The sequence below is a fragment of the Dicentrarchus labrax genome, unplaced genomic scaffold, assembly GCF_905237075.1.
Source record: "Dicentrarchus labrax unplaced genomic scaffold, dlabrax2021, whole genome shotgun sequence".
NCBI lineage: Eukaryota > Metazoa > Chordata > Actinopteri > Moronidae > Dicentrarchus > Dicentrarchus labrax.
The window spans coordinates 7274637-7290196 of NW_026136721.1; the positions used below are offsets into that span (position 1 = coordinate 7274637).

At 39.9% G+C, this 15560-nt stretch overlaps 1 protein-coding gene across 3 annotated transcripts in view; it reads right to left on the reverse strand.

The window, feature by feature from the left end:
* Positions 1-3254, reverse strand: part of LOC127355362 (uncharacterized) — a 126389-nt gene extending 123135 nt beyond the window's left edge. For 2 of the 3 annotated variants that reach the window (XM_051386174.1, XM_051386173.1), the window contains exon 1: positions 2974-3254. In XM_051386174.1, coding sequence (XP_051242134.1) covers positions 2974-3025 — 52 coding nt within the window. In that variant the 5' untranslated portion in view covers positions 3026-3254. The remainder of the gene's footprint in view (positions 1-2973) is intronic. The other variant, XM_051386172.1, reaches the window with a different exon arrangement.
* Positions 3255-15560: the final 12306 nt, after the last annotated feature.

A 15560-nucleotide genomic window follows, 5' to 3' on the forward strand; every position in this document is an offset into this window, starting at 1 on the left:
ATGGCTGTTTAGAAAAGGCAAGCTCAGTCGGAGTCACAAGCAGTCTCTCAACGGTAGGCGCAGAGGTCCCTGATCGGATGTTATCGCGAGAATGAGTTGGCTTTAGATATTCTTTTCATTCTTAAAACGAGTCCAACTAGATTTAAAATCCAAATATAAACTCATCTTACTTCGTTTGTTACATTGTTTTTGCAGTTTAGGTGTGCATTCTGTTTCATGCAGTATCTCTCATCCATGCCCAAAACAATCAGGACGGAAAGCGAAAGCTTGGAAAAGTTTTCCAAAAGATTTCTCCATATTAATTTTTCCAGCCACATTTGTGCCTTGAAGGATCTTGAACTGATGATGAGAATTGAATCAACAAAATGTGTGTGTGTGTGTGCGGAGGTGGTTTTCTTTCTTTCTATTTGACTGTTTGGGAGTGGTGGGTAACGTCCGGGGATCAGTTTGATTCCAGTCAGTCAATCAGTCAAATATAAACAGTAGTGACAAAGTTAGAGAAGGCTCTGGATTCGTCACACACTAATGCGGATATCTCTTATTGTATGACGAGCCAACGCTTGGTTTCAATTTACGGTCAGAAATCAAGACTTTATAGGAAGTCAGTTCTGGTGTGTTTCAAGCTGATTTAAAAAATGAAATCATCATTTCTCATTTAATATTTGATTATATTTACCTGCAAATAATTATCTGCTTGTCAACTAATTGTAATACAGTATCATTTGTTGTTTGTTATGCCTGTTGTAATGCTGTCATAGTGACTCAGTGATGCCTTCAGGGCCCCACTCATAGCAGCTGTTAGGGTTCTAAAACTACCTCAAAGCCCTTGCACTCTGTTCAGACAGAGAACTGCTCTGTATTACAACTGTATCTATGGGAAGGTGTTGTTTTAGGGGAGATGAGGTAATATGACCCAGGATCAGTAGTTTAAGTGTGGGAACCATGAAGTATCAGACAACACTGCCCAGAGGTTCACAATACTGCAGACAGGATTAATATCTGTGGAAAGTTATCACACTGTCTCCATGGTACTGATCCATCAATATTTTCTGCGTTTATGTTCCAAATATTTGCTTCAGTGCATCAATGCAACGCCTTGAAGGACATATTGTTGTGCAGAAAGTTAGGAACAATTATACGTGCATGCATTCTGACCCTCACTGTGCCAACAATGCTTCTCATCAACGTGAATGAGGGACCTGCGTTTGAGCTGTTGGTCTTAACACAGTTTTACCTCTGAGCAGGCATTTTACACATAGACGTTGTCGGGCGTATGTCCAAAACTATTCAGGAAGTGAAGAAAAACCCTGTATTTCTACAATAATTGACAGTGTCGTCAAAGTTAGCTAGTTTTAATACTTTTCATTGGTTGAATATTTGTATTAAAACCCACAGTAAAGGGTGACCGATAGCACTCATTTTTGGGAAAAATAAAATAAACATGACAAAATATGAAAAAACAAGGTTTCCGCCCAACGGAAATGTGTAATCATCATTCTTCTGTTAAAAAATATGTAAGTATATGCATGTTGAATCTAGGGACTGATAGATGCTTGTTTTTTTTCATCCATTTATTTTCTTTATGCAGGCAGACAAATAATTCACGCCCTCAGTGTTTCACTGAGTGTCACAGAAGGCGATTTGACCTGATGTCATTAACATAAACTGTGACACTGTTCCACAACACACAGGAGCAATGTAGTGGTGCAAGACCACTAAATGGAAAGCAGCAATCATAATAAATGTTATCAGTCTGCTAATTAATGAGTCCAAATATCTGCTGTGAGAAAGGTCTCCTCGCTTTGGTAGAATGTTGAGGCGTTCACTGTTGAAGCAGCAGGCCAAGAGGCCTCCGACAGTCTGAGGCGAACGACATTCAGCACCAAAGATACGAGAGGTTGGGCCAACGTGAAAAGTGCTAACGACGTGTGCACTTCATACACACAAGAGGAGACTTCATCACCGGATTGTCCGTTTGAGAGGATGAGGACTGGAAGGGACCATTTCAGAGGATGCTACAGCGCTATTGTTAGCATATAGCAACGTTCGCTAACATTAAAGCAAACAGCATAATATTCATCTGGATTTATAAACAGCTTTGTTATTTGGTAAATAGTTTATATAGTGAACACAGTTGTTGCTAAATCTGCTATATCCCTGGAACTGAGCGTGAATGGAGCCCATGCTATATTTTGATGCAGCCCGACTCTTGAGGTGATTTTACAGGCAGGACATTGGTAGGTAGAACTGGGGGCCACACGAGAAAACATGTTACATTATCAACATGCTCCGACTAGCAGCCCTCGGGCTAGCTTCAGGCTAGTGTCTGCACCCAGGAGTGGACGATATTCAAGACTTTTGGTATCGACACAGGAAACACATTTGTACTATCTGGGTAAGACCTGGATCCAAAATGGAGAATTTGTCATGTTACGTCTTTCATATTCAGTATTGTTTTTCCTCATATTAGTCTCATTTGTTGTGTATTGGATGCACCAAAGCTATTTTCTGTATTTTTGTACAAATCATGCTCAGGTGTCTCAGTGGTAGCCTACTGCTTCTAGTTTTTACACCCAGTCAGTGGGCTAATGCTACCATCACAACCAAACCAGTGTATTATGGCCGCCATAGTCTAACTTCCCGTAAATATTTTTCCACTTCACTCTAAAATTGTGTTTTGCACCGTTGCTTTAGCAAAGCATCTCTCACTCACATTTCAACCGACTGACTAGTGGACAAATTCAATTATAGAGCAAAAAGAAATAATTCATAAAATCAAGAAAATGTAAGAAAACCAAAACTTTCCCCTGTGTGTGTGTGTGTGTGTGTGTTTGATGGAGACTGTGGAAGTGTGTGTTGAAGTTGTCTGTGTGTGTGTGTGTGTGTGTGTGTGTGTTTAAAGTTGATGTCTGTGTTTGTGTGTGAGTCTATTGTTCAATGTTCTACGTGTCCCAAAAGATAAAGTGCACTTACCAGCAGGCACAAGTAAAAGAGCTGAGATGGTGAGAACAGTCCTGAGATCCATCACAGTGCCAGTGAACAACAGGTGGAGAAAGGAGACAGACAGACAAACAGCAGACGACAAATCAGATCAAGACGTCCAACAACAGAGAAACTGATGAGAAAGGAAACGGTGCAGAGGTGTAAACTCCTCAACCCCTCTCTCTCTCTCTCTCTCTCTCTCTCTCTCTCTCTCTCTCTCTCTCTCTCTCTCCATACAGTGAATCACTTCATCCCCGGCCTGCTGCTGCTGCTGCTGCTGCTGCTGCTGCTGCATGTGCAAAAGTGCAGATTTCCTCCCTTCAAAGCGAGCTGGGTGAAGAGAGGCAGAGAGGGGTGGGGAAAATAAGAAATGGTGATAAGAAGGGAGGAAGGAGGAAGAGGTAGGAGGAAGAGGTGAAGGGAAGAGTTATGTGACTCTTGAGTGAATTCACTTTTTTTTCAGCACGCTGTTGAGTCACAGGCCTCCGCTCGGTGAGTGCAGCAGCGCTTCAGTAGGAGAGGCCGAGGGATGAAGAGGAGCATGCGTGATGGAAACTGTGTGTTAGTGATTTTACACAATGAAACAGTTGTACTGAATAATAAATGCAATACTGCAAATGAATAATAACACAATATGATTAATTTTTAATTTAAACAAATAAATAACACATTCATTCATTACAGTTGCATGCATTATTAATAAAATATTAAATATATATTTTAAAATCTTATGACAGCAGTTTTGGGCCCAAACTGGGCCTAAACCCAGTTGGGTTTGGGCAGACTATCAAAGCTCTAGTTTGTTTACCAAATTTAGGTTATATATATGAGATTTAAAACGTTATCATAGCAGCAAACACCTATTGGCTATGTAAAGATACAGTGGAGTCATGATGAGTCCCAAACAGAGAACACGTTACACTCCCTCTCCCAGAGTATTGTTTACTGCTCTGGTCCAGCTAAGCGTGCAAATAAATGTGCAACTGTTGGAGAGCCACTAACACTGCTTTTTCTCAGCCAACTCGGTGTATTAAATATTTATTTTGACCAAAACAGAGCTGATGACTCTTGGAACAGTGGAAAGACTAACAAAGACAGTTTTAGTGAGTTTTATTTTGTTTCTGTTCACTTTGAATGAAGTTATGATCTTACGATTATCTGTAAAGTTAAATTAACATTTTTGTCTATAGAGTCTGGTGGAGAGTGATATTACAGCTGTTTGTGGTTAAACAAAAGGTCTGTCTCTTTAGGGATCCTTTCCATAATGTTGTCAGACACTGAGAATAACAATCTGAGGCTAGAGAAACAGGAAGTTTTACTGGACATATTTTGAGTTCCTGCCCTGTAGCGTGATGTCTAGTCTGAAAGTTAAATACAACACCTTTAAAGTGAACTAGAAGGCACCCAAGAATGTAGACCTCTGTCAAAGCTTATAGCCCAGTCTTCTGTGATACACCAATCTGCACACCATTCATAACAAATTACAATGGCTTTGCAGAGGACAGCAAACCCAGAATTCTGGATTAATCAAGAAGAATCACTCCCCTGATATCTTATTTCTTACATTCCTGCTGCATTTGATCCACAGTGATGTTTGAGGTGTTATTATTTGTTATATGTTTAGTCACAGCATACCCATTACTTTAATTATGTCAGGTTCGCCCATGCACAAAAAATACAGTTAGCACTGCCATGGGAAAGTGGAAACTAATTTGGGTATCAGTCCTGTGATTTGGATCTGCTCCAAAATGGAATGGGTTCTTCCTCGGCCCATGCCACCCCCTTCCACCAAGTTTCAAGAAAATAGGGCTAGTAGATTTTCCGTAACAACAAACAATCAAACATATGGTACTGAAAACATATCCTCTTTGGCAGAAATAACCATACGGTCTATAGTGCTGCTGCTTTATGAACTGGTTTATCAAACGAAAATTTACTGAGGTCCCAGTTTTTGCATTTGCAATTAGCGCCTACATGTAATTCTATAAAAATGACCACATAGCCAATTCAGTGGTTCACTGTATTAGTTTGTACTTTTGTCCCAGACTTTGGCTGTAAAGGTGAGGATCACTTCAGGACCGTGACTTGGAATCTGATATGGGCCACATTTAAAAGATAGTGTGAACAACCAAACAAAAACTGATTTGAGCAATAAATCAGAATTGAGCGCAAAGGCTTGCAGTGTGAACGTAACCTTAACGGCTGGAGAATGACGTTATTCCACACTGTCTGACAGGATCACATATATTGGGGGAATGGGTATAAAATAAGGAAAAAAATAAAAAATACTGACATTTTACTCTGTGTAAACATATATTCATATCAATGAAGATCTGCAACAACAACGACACACATATACAATCAGACAGTGTGGAATAAGATGATTTTAACAGATTCGTGTGTTCTTCATACCGACGTTCTCACTGAGTGAAATCACTGGAAGTATTTTACATTACACATTTCCCCCATACCACGGCTGACATATGACATACTGTATGCCGACAGTGTGTGGGTTTGACTGTTGGTTTGTGATGAGTTTGTAATGACGGGACTAGTGGTGGGCTGCTGAAGGTTCATCTAATGATGCTGTGTTACATATGCAAGGCTTACCTCACACATGGCACCGTAACTATTGCTTTATTGTATTCATTTATTTTGGGGGTTTATTATAGAGGGTATACACGTTGCTGTTGTTGTTAGGACTGTTTTTAATAATATATGCAAATGATCTAATCTAGTGTTTTCTACAGTGTTTGTTTTTTTTATTCAATAACAAAACCTGAATGTGAGCAGTAATAATGCCCCACATACACAATATTTGACATAGGAGGAAAAAAACAACAACGAAAAATGATGTGGAATGACAATACTTTTAGTAAAGTGTCCAAACACTATAATAACATCTGACAGTTGTCTTGGGAAAATCTGAAGAATCTTACCTCATATTTTTCATACTTAATGTATGTATTGTATGTAACATATATATTGTGTATTTGTTGTTTTATGCCAACTGGTAAAAAGAAAAGGAGTATATGTAACTTTTCAATAATATAATTTTATAATAATTCTATTTGAAATGTTGAATAGATAATTTATTTATACACAGGTATGTACATGTATGCAATTTGAACAGTATGTAATATTCATGTAAGAATGTTTGTAACACAATACTGTATACTGCTAACATATGCTAATGCTAAAAATGTATGTAGATTTGCTTCCTAGTTAGATAGTGTTAATGTTAGCTATGCAACTATGTGTCTCTTGTATGCTTTAACCATCTTCATCTTCATATAGCATATCTAAGTACAGGAAAGAAGAAAGTTGACTGAGGTTCTGAGCGAGGGGTCAATTGGTTAAGGAACTCCCCAGCTATACATTTTTGGTTCTAAAAATGTTCAAAGAATGGTACATGCAATTTCTTACTAATGTTTTCAGTGCCGTTTTTATTTGGTTCCCAGAATGTTCTTAAAGGTAGGGTAACATTCTCTAAAAAAACATTAGAAAAAAATTTGGTGATAACTTAAAATGTGTAGTAATAATATATAATAATAAATAACATTATGCCCTAACATTCTTAAACGTTTTTTAAAAAAACAAACTTGTTTGTTCTACAAAAGCTCTGATGTTACCATGCAATGTTCTATGTTACTAGTAATGTTTTCAGCAGAAAGTTTTAATTTATTTTTATTTCCCACAACGTACTTCATCAAGGTAGTGTAAGGTTCTAAACACTGTAGAAATGTTCGGTGATGAACATGATTCCCCAACCATCCTAACAATGTTCAGAGAATAATTGTTGTTATTTTAGAGTAGGATAACATGCTCTAAAAACATTATACAAATGTTTTATGGTAACATTTTTCAAAAGCTAATTAAAGTTGTAAGGAATGTTAGCCGACATTCCTTTCTAGCTGGGCCATTTGTGCCATCAGTTAGAGTTTTAGCAGTAGTGTAAAAGAGGAAGAGGTTACGGGTCAGTGTACTTCGCAGCCAGCAGATTTTCATTTTGAAATGAGAAAACCAAAATCGGGAAAAATCCCGTTTTTGGTTTTTTTGGTTTTAAAACAGAAATATAAAACTGAAAATTAAAAAAAAAACCTGACCCGTTTTCTTCCACATATTGATATATGATAGTCTGGAATTTAGTTTTTCTCATTTCAAAACAAAAATCTGTTGGCTGCAAAGTACACTGACTGTTACGGAGGCTGTACTGTCCATAACCACAACTGATTGATGCCTAACTGATAGGGTATTTTTGTATTTTATTTTATCTCTAACATGCCTTAGCAGCTCTACACAGGGTGACTCACTGAGGGAACTATGAGTCTTGTTTTCATGTTGTTGTTTGCCTGTTATTGCTGAAGATTGTCGAAGTCAACACTAATATACCCTGATGCAATGCTTCACTCCTGTAAGTTTCCAGATGTACTACTAAAGCCTTGTTTATGTAGGAAGAGTGAATGAGGGAGTGCTTTCTGTTCTCAACTCATCATCATCTCCCTCTTCTACTACTGAAATATCTTCTCCTTCCTGACTCATCTCTGGTTTGACTTCACTCAGCACTCTACTCCATCACCTCCGTCATTCTCGTTTTCTCTCATCCTCCACCTCTGGTTTACGGCGCCGTAAAGCCGACAAAAGCCCCGCACACTTTCACCTCCTCCCCCTCCACGTTTCTCATGAGGAGGAAGCTGCTGCTGTTCAAAGCCGGCACGTATCACTCGCTCTCTCTGCTCAGGAGTCAGTAGCATTTGAATAGAATTTGGGAAATGATGGGTGTGCAGTGAAGTTTGAGTTTCCGCTCACAGGGATGACCTTCACTTAAGACGGTAACAAACAGCTTTATGTCTAGAGGACTTAAATGTTAACCAATGAATCTCCTGTCAATCGCTTATAGCTGCACACCACCATATCTAACAGCTTTCTTTTCACACACTCAACACAGAGAGATCGTCAAACCACAGATATCAGTACGTTATGAAAGAAATAAACACATGTAGTTTTAGTCTTGTGAAATCCTGTTAAGTTTACCCGTCCAGACCTCCAATCAAAGAACTTGAAAAGGAAAAATCAGTCTTTGATTCTGTGATTAAACTGTTCAAAACTCAGAGTAATGTGTCCTGTGATGTGGGGAGGATTTGCTGCCTTAAAAATATAGAAATGTTGTCGAGGTATTGGTGGAAGAAGCACTCAGATCTTTAGTAGTAGTAGAAGTTGCAATACCACAATGCAATACGGCATTTAATATATAAATCTAAATATATCTAATCTAATATTTAAGTTATTGACAAAATATACTTAAAGTACCAGAGGCAAAAAGCCCATTTCATAATAATAAACACTATATATATATATACATTATATTACTGTATTAATTAATTATTGATGCATTCATGTGTGCATCACTCTAATGTTGCAGTTGATGAAGGTGGAGCTCATTTTAATGATACTGCTGAGTAGATTCATCCATAATTATACTAATTAACAAACAAAATATGATGGTTACTCTGGTAAATGGGAGTCAGAAACACCTATTAGTAATTTCAATCCACCATTTACGAGCCTCACTTAATGCTACTTAAGGTTATCATTGTAAATGAGAATTGGTTTGAAATGGACTTATCTGGTTAAAAAAAGGTAAATAATAAAATTAATGTAATTAATTAATTTATATTTTATATTAATAATTTGAATTTTGAAAGTAGCTAGTAACTTATTTTGTCAAAAAAAATAAAAACCAAACCAGCAAAAGCTCCTTTCATGTCAGTGCTGTGTGGCAGTCATCATATTTTAAACTGGTCTTACCTGAGTTTTGTGTTTGCAGTTTTATGCAGCTTTCTGATTTTGTTTCGTTTTATTCTGCTGTTTGCTGTTTTTGTTTATGCTCTTAAATGTTATATTCTTCAATTTGTTCTTATTGCTTGCTGTTATGATTTTAAAAATAACTTGAATAATAATAATGTTCAGAGATTTAACAGTAAGCTGAGTAATCAATTAGTTGATAGACTTTAAATGAATCATCAATGATTACGTTGAAAAAATCAGCAGCAGTTGTGATGATTTCACTATTTTCTCACATTTTATGGACCAAATGATTGAATCGATTAATAGAAAATTCTTGGAGGTATACTCTGTGGGGATGGTGCGTAGATGTAAAGGCTCATTAATTGCAAGGAAAGTGATACTTATTCCGTGGCTGCAAAATCAACCCCCTACAGTGGAACAATGGAGACAAATGGCCCCACAATTACAAAATGTAATTCAGTATCTGGCTGAGAATTATTTAAAGACAATATCTATCCCCAATATCTATTCTTAACTTGTGTCATTTTCCTGAGTAATGTTTTTGCCTTTTCTTTGTAATTAAAAATGTTGGACAAGCTTTGAATGTGTGAGATTGTATGTGATTAACTTGATTCTAAATAAAACTAGTTTAAAAAGGGAAATACTTGGCAGATTAAGTGATAATGAAAATAATCATTGGTTGTAGTGGTAAATAGCTCTGTATGTTAATGTATGGCACTGAAGCTCGTCAATCATATTGAATAAGGCACATCTTTTCTTGTCATCCTTCTGCAGAGCGTGGTGAATGGTTTCTAATTTGAATCGTGGTTCATGATTCAAATGGTTGAAATTGTGCAGAACTTGTTTGCTCTGCCAAAACCACATCCTGCTGATAGATCGAACAAAGGGGACAACAGAAATAGAAGAAGAGGGCCGAGGTTTGGCTGTGACATGCTGAGAGTTTGTACTGGAGCTGCAGAGGAGAGAGAGAGAGAGCAAAAAGAGAGACAGTGAGGATGGTGTGAACGGAGAGTGGATAACACTGAACATCATCTTCACAGCTCCTCTTCACAGAAACCATGTCCCCATTACTAAACCAGTATTAAACAGGGCTGCTGGACTGTCCACTGTGAACCCTTTGATATTGGGAATAATAAAAACTATATCTAAATTTCATTTTACAACCCTGTGTTGTAAATGACAATAAAACAACCTTGAATCCTTAAACTAACAAAAACAATAGTTCCAGAGCCGCCCATAAAGGGGAAAAATGGAAGCTCACTGGGGTCCAGCTGCTAAGGGGTTGTTCATTGTAAATGTAGGAGCCATGTTTCTAATTTCACTAAAAATGAAAATGTTATCTTTGTTTCTCCGTTTAATATAAGGTTTCTTAAATTCTTTGTGCTATGGGTTTTTATTTTAGATACAGCAAGCTATTGGGGCTGTTGTATAAACCATACTTTATTTTTTCCCCCTCTCCCTGTCCTCTCCATTTTTCTACCAATCACCTCACAGCTGGGGACTGTCACCCCCCAATCACTGCCACAACCATCCCAGTCATCACAAGATGCCAGGTGAGACAGCAGCTCACCAGGACCCGAATAAACAATGCCAAAGGTCCCGACAACGTCAACCCGAGAGTCCTTAAGGTGTGCGCAGAGCAACTGGCAGGAGTGTTCCCGCATCTGTTTGACCTCTCCCTAAGGTTGAAGAAGGTGCCAAAGATCTGGAAGACTTCCTGCTTCGTTCCTGTTCCCAAAAAAGGATGTCCCAGTGCTCTCAAAGACTTCAGGCCTGTAGCCTTAACATCACATGTTATGAAGACCTTTGAGAGACTGGTTCTGCAGCACCTCAGACCCGCTGCAGTTTGCGAACCAGGCCGACATCGGCGTGGATGATACCATCATCTACCTGCTTCGCAGAGCTTACACCCCTGGAGAAGTCACAGAGCATTGTGAGGATCATGTTCTTCGACTTTTCCAGTGCCTTCGACACCATCCAGCCTCTCCGGCTGGCAGAAAAGCTCTCTGTGATGCAGGTGGATCAGGATCTCGTGGCCTGGATTACAGACTACCTCACTTACAGACCACATTATGTCAGACTGCACAGCTGCTTGTCAGATGTGGTGATGAGCACTGTGCTGTCACCTCTGACTTCTGCTTCAACTCTGGAGCATGCCATCTACAGAAGTTCTCTGATGACTCCTCCATTGTCGGCTGTATCTCAGATGATAGGGAGGAGGAGTACAGAGATCTGATCCAGAACTTCAATGGATGGTTCAACAGAAACCACTTACAGCTCAACACAGGAAAAACCAAAGAGCTGGTGGTGAACTTCCGGCGGACCAAGAGGACCCCCTCCCCAGTTGAGCTAAGGGGGGAGAAGGTAGAGATGGTGGACACCTACAAGTTCCTGGGGGTTCAATTCAATTTTATTTGTATAGCACCAATTCATAACAGAAGTTATCTCAGGACACTTTTCAAATAGAGCAGGTCTAGACCGAACTCTTTATAACATTATTTACAGAGACGCAACAGTACCACCATGAGCAAGACCTTGGGGACAAGGGCAAGGAAAAACTGCCTGTTAAGAGGCAGAAACCTAGGACAGATCCTTCGGCTCTAGGTGGGTGGTCGTCTGTCTCGACCAGTTGGGGTGAGAGAGAGAGAGAGAGAGAGAGAGAGAGAGAGAGAGAGAGAGAGAGAGAGAGAGAGAGAGAGAGACAGACAGACAGACAGACAGACAGACAGACAGACAGACAGACAGAGGAGGGGTTGACACTCAACAACAAACTGGACTGGACGGATCACACTGAGGCCCTCTACAGGAAAGGTCAGAGCAGGCTGTTCTTTCTGAGGAGGCTAAGGTCATTCAACGTGTGCACTCGGCTACTACAGATGTTCTACCAGTCTGTAGTGGCCAGTGTCCTCTTCTTTGCGGTGGTCTGTTGGGGGGATGGCATCGGCACTGGGGGTGCCAAGGCCAGCTCGGTGGTAGGGATGGAGCTGGACAGTGTGGAGGCTGTGACTGAAATGAGGATGCGAGGGAAGCTGAAAGCCATCATGGGCAACCCCTCTCATCCTCTCTACACTGAGCTGAGGCAGCACTTATGGTTCTTTATTTCCTGATCCTCCACATCTTTGTTTTTTCTATTGTTGACTGTAGAATGTCACGAAAAAGTACAGAAGACATGACATCAGTGTCCTCATACGGCTGGAGTGTGGCGGTTCTGTGTGACTGCTGGGGTCATAAAGGTCTGATGAGATTAAAACCCTGGCTAACATGGCTTAAAGGTTTCCATCTGACTAAACACTTACATTCACACTTTGTCAGACACTACACTTTTCTACCCTAGATCTCTGTTGTGAGCAAGAAGGAGATTCACATATTCATTGATATTCCGCCATATAACGCAGCGAGCATCTGACCCTGCTGATAAAGCTCACTCTGATCAAACCTAGTTTTGCTTTTACACTTTGTTCATTTACCAGAAACGCCTTGCTGGCTGGGTGTCACCACAGATCGTGCTGTGTAGGTGAGAATAGTTGTGTAGTGTAGGTGGATGTACAGTAGGTGTGATCGGTGCTCACGCTGCAGCTCACAGTCAAATAATCTAAAATGTCTGATTAAAGTGCTTCACTGTTTAACGTCATTTAATGAGACCAGGCTGACTTCATACAAATTAAAGATTCCCTCCAACTTATAAGACATACATACAGTATACTCCTTCTACCTCATTAAAGAATCTCTGAATATTCAAATGTTGTTTTCCTGCTGGACACAAGATGTCTCCTCCTTCACTGTCCAAGTCCATTCTCAGTGGATGTGCACTGGTGGATCACACTGTATAAGCTGCTCCTAGCGGCACAAATTACATATTGTACATTTAAAAGGATTTGTATTAAAATAACAGACTAACCCCAATAAGTGTCATTTCCTCAATGTGGACCAACGGGCAGCACTTGGAAATGAAGACTCAGAGAGTTCTGATTTAGATCAACTTCTGTTTAATTATTCACAACCCCAAAAGAGACAGAAAACAAAAACAAAAAAGGCTCTTTAACAATCCACAGTCATCATTATCATTATATAATTCATCACCACCAGAAGAACAGATAAATCCATCTGAATGTTATTTCCCTCTGGATAATATTAATGCTAGACTATATTAGAACATCTCCCTTGTGCTTGGTCTAAACACTGTAATACTATTATTACTGTCATTCTTGCTCTAAAGGGACACTGACGTCCTCAGCACAAAGCCACCAGAATCATTCACGTCTTTAAGTCGGATACGTAAAGCTCGCCATGCTCAAAGTGATTCGCCTTTGCACTCACTGGTCTGTGTGGTGAGTAAGAGGTTATAAGACTGAAGTGGAACACAGGCGATATGGAGGGAAGGAGGATGATGTCAGCACCATACTATCAGTAGTGCAGCAACGGGACATCCTTCCTCAGCCTTTTACTCTTCATGCATCATTTCCTGCGAGCAGACCGATGCCTGACTGATCCTCGCACAGCTTCTATACCACGATTTATTGACAGCAGGTCACACCTGAACCCGGCCGGCGTCAGTCTGCTGGCTTGCGCCACCGTGTGGAGCTCTGTGGCTGCAGCGGCGAGTACAGGTGGAGCATGCACCGTCACATGCAGGAAGCATGCTGATAGATAGCATGTTTGTGTACTGTGGGTGAACAAGGCAACCCTTTGTAAAGTGAAGCTAATGGCTTATTAACTGTTCATGAATCATTGACTAATGTTTAAATATTGGTTATTAATGAGGACACATTTTGGGTTGGCAGCTTGTGAAAAACCCCACTGACCTGCTGTATGTTTAGCCTTTCTAGAAGGTAATAATGCAGTTATATAATGTTAATACACGATCATACTCAAAACTGTACATTAACCCAAACGGTGAATTCAGTAACTGGAAGAAGTTTGTGTAAAACCAGTGACCTGGATTCATTTAGAGCAGATTATTCCTTGTTTAGGGAACGTTTTCTACGTCTGCATTTTTATTATTTTTAACAATCATACAAACTTAATAGGATTTTTTTTTTTGGACAAAGTCAGTGTTTGTTCCTACTCATTCCAAACCGCATGAATACTACTAACTTGGAAACACACATTTCTTCACGTGAAAATAAGATGAACATTTAAAAAGACTGCTGGTTCAGGTCGCCTGGTCAGCTCAGTTAGTAGAGCTGGTGACCCATGTACAAAGTCCCGTGTATCTTTGGCTGTCACTATCCAATAAAAGGCCAAAAAAAAAAACTTTAAAAAAATAAAATGACAGGCTAATGGGAAATTTTTCAAGCTGCCAACCCAAGAAGTCGTTCTTATTTATGACCTATAACTTCTTAGATAAACTGATCTATGACTCATTAGTACATCATTCATGAAGCCTTCAGTTACTATGCTTTATAAACGGTGGCTTATCAGAAGGTGGTACCCATGACTTGCATCAGAAATAACTGCTGTCATGCTAGTGGTCTGAACCATCACTCTCAGGCTACAATTCCTCTTTCCTAACCTTCTGTTGATGACATTTTCCCATACTAGCAGAGGGCAGTTGGGCCTGATTCCATCCAAACCCCTGCCCTGTATCACAGCCTTTACTCTGCAGATCAGGTCTGTGATCGAGAGCATCTGGACTGCTGCAACCAGTATATCAGTGATCAGCGACACTTTCTGCTGCAGATTCAACACAATCAGTTGTACTGTCTCTTATGTGCTGTTCTTCTCATTGACAGGTGTAATCAGGGATGGACTGGGCACAAGTATCGATATGCAAACAGATGTTCAAAGGCTTTTCTTGGATTGGAAATGAAGCTTGTGCTCTCGGCCCGTTTCAACAATGAATCTGACGAAAAGAGTTGTGGAGCTACAGAGTTTTATGCATCTGGCCAGGTTTTTCTCGTCACGTTGCTCATCATTTCTATCAGATATGAGAACTGACAGCTCATTCACAGGGAAACAATATGAGCTGTCCAACGGGCAAAAAAAAAAAAGTCTATGCCTAAAAGATCAGTTATTAGCCTTTGAAACTCGAATCAAGATTATAAATATTAATAATAAAAAAGTACTACAGCAATTTACTGATAACAACCTCAGTGGTATCCTCGGTGATGAGGTCACCAGTCGGCCGGTAGCAGGCTGTCACGTGATCACTGATTGGCTGTTGGTCCTGCAGATACACAATGATGAATTTCAAGCTACGACAGAGTCATCACTGCTAAGTCCCGCCCCTTTCCCAACTTGGTCTCGGTCAGATTTCTCCTCACCTGGACTTAGATACGCAACACAGATACATTTTAGCTACCTAGTTAGCAAACGATTGATGTAGATTAGTTAGCTAGTTAGCTAGCGTTCTGCTATATGTAGCTCTTATAACCCTCTTCAAAATGTGCTCGTCTTTTCAGCATGGGCGAGCCAAACACAAAGCACATCTCAGTACAGGAAAGGAGAAAGGGTGAAGTCCCTCCTGACGTAAAAAAAAAAAAAGAGCACATGATTCTCTTTTGAACCCAGTGGTCAACCAGTTCGGACATGCAGTGTCCCGACACCAAAATGACCTGCTGATAAAAGCTGTGTGTTGCTGCTCTGTGGTTGTGTATACGGCACACTGCCTTCCCTTCAGTCACACAAACACTTCTAACTTCCTTCATCTGGCTGCATTAACACCTACCTGCAATTTAATAACCCCAAGTCAATTGTGACCTTGCAACTTGAGCTCCATGCAATGATACCCTTGCTTTGTTTTTGGGGAGTGTTACACAATTGTGGAGGCC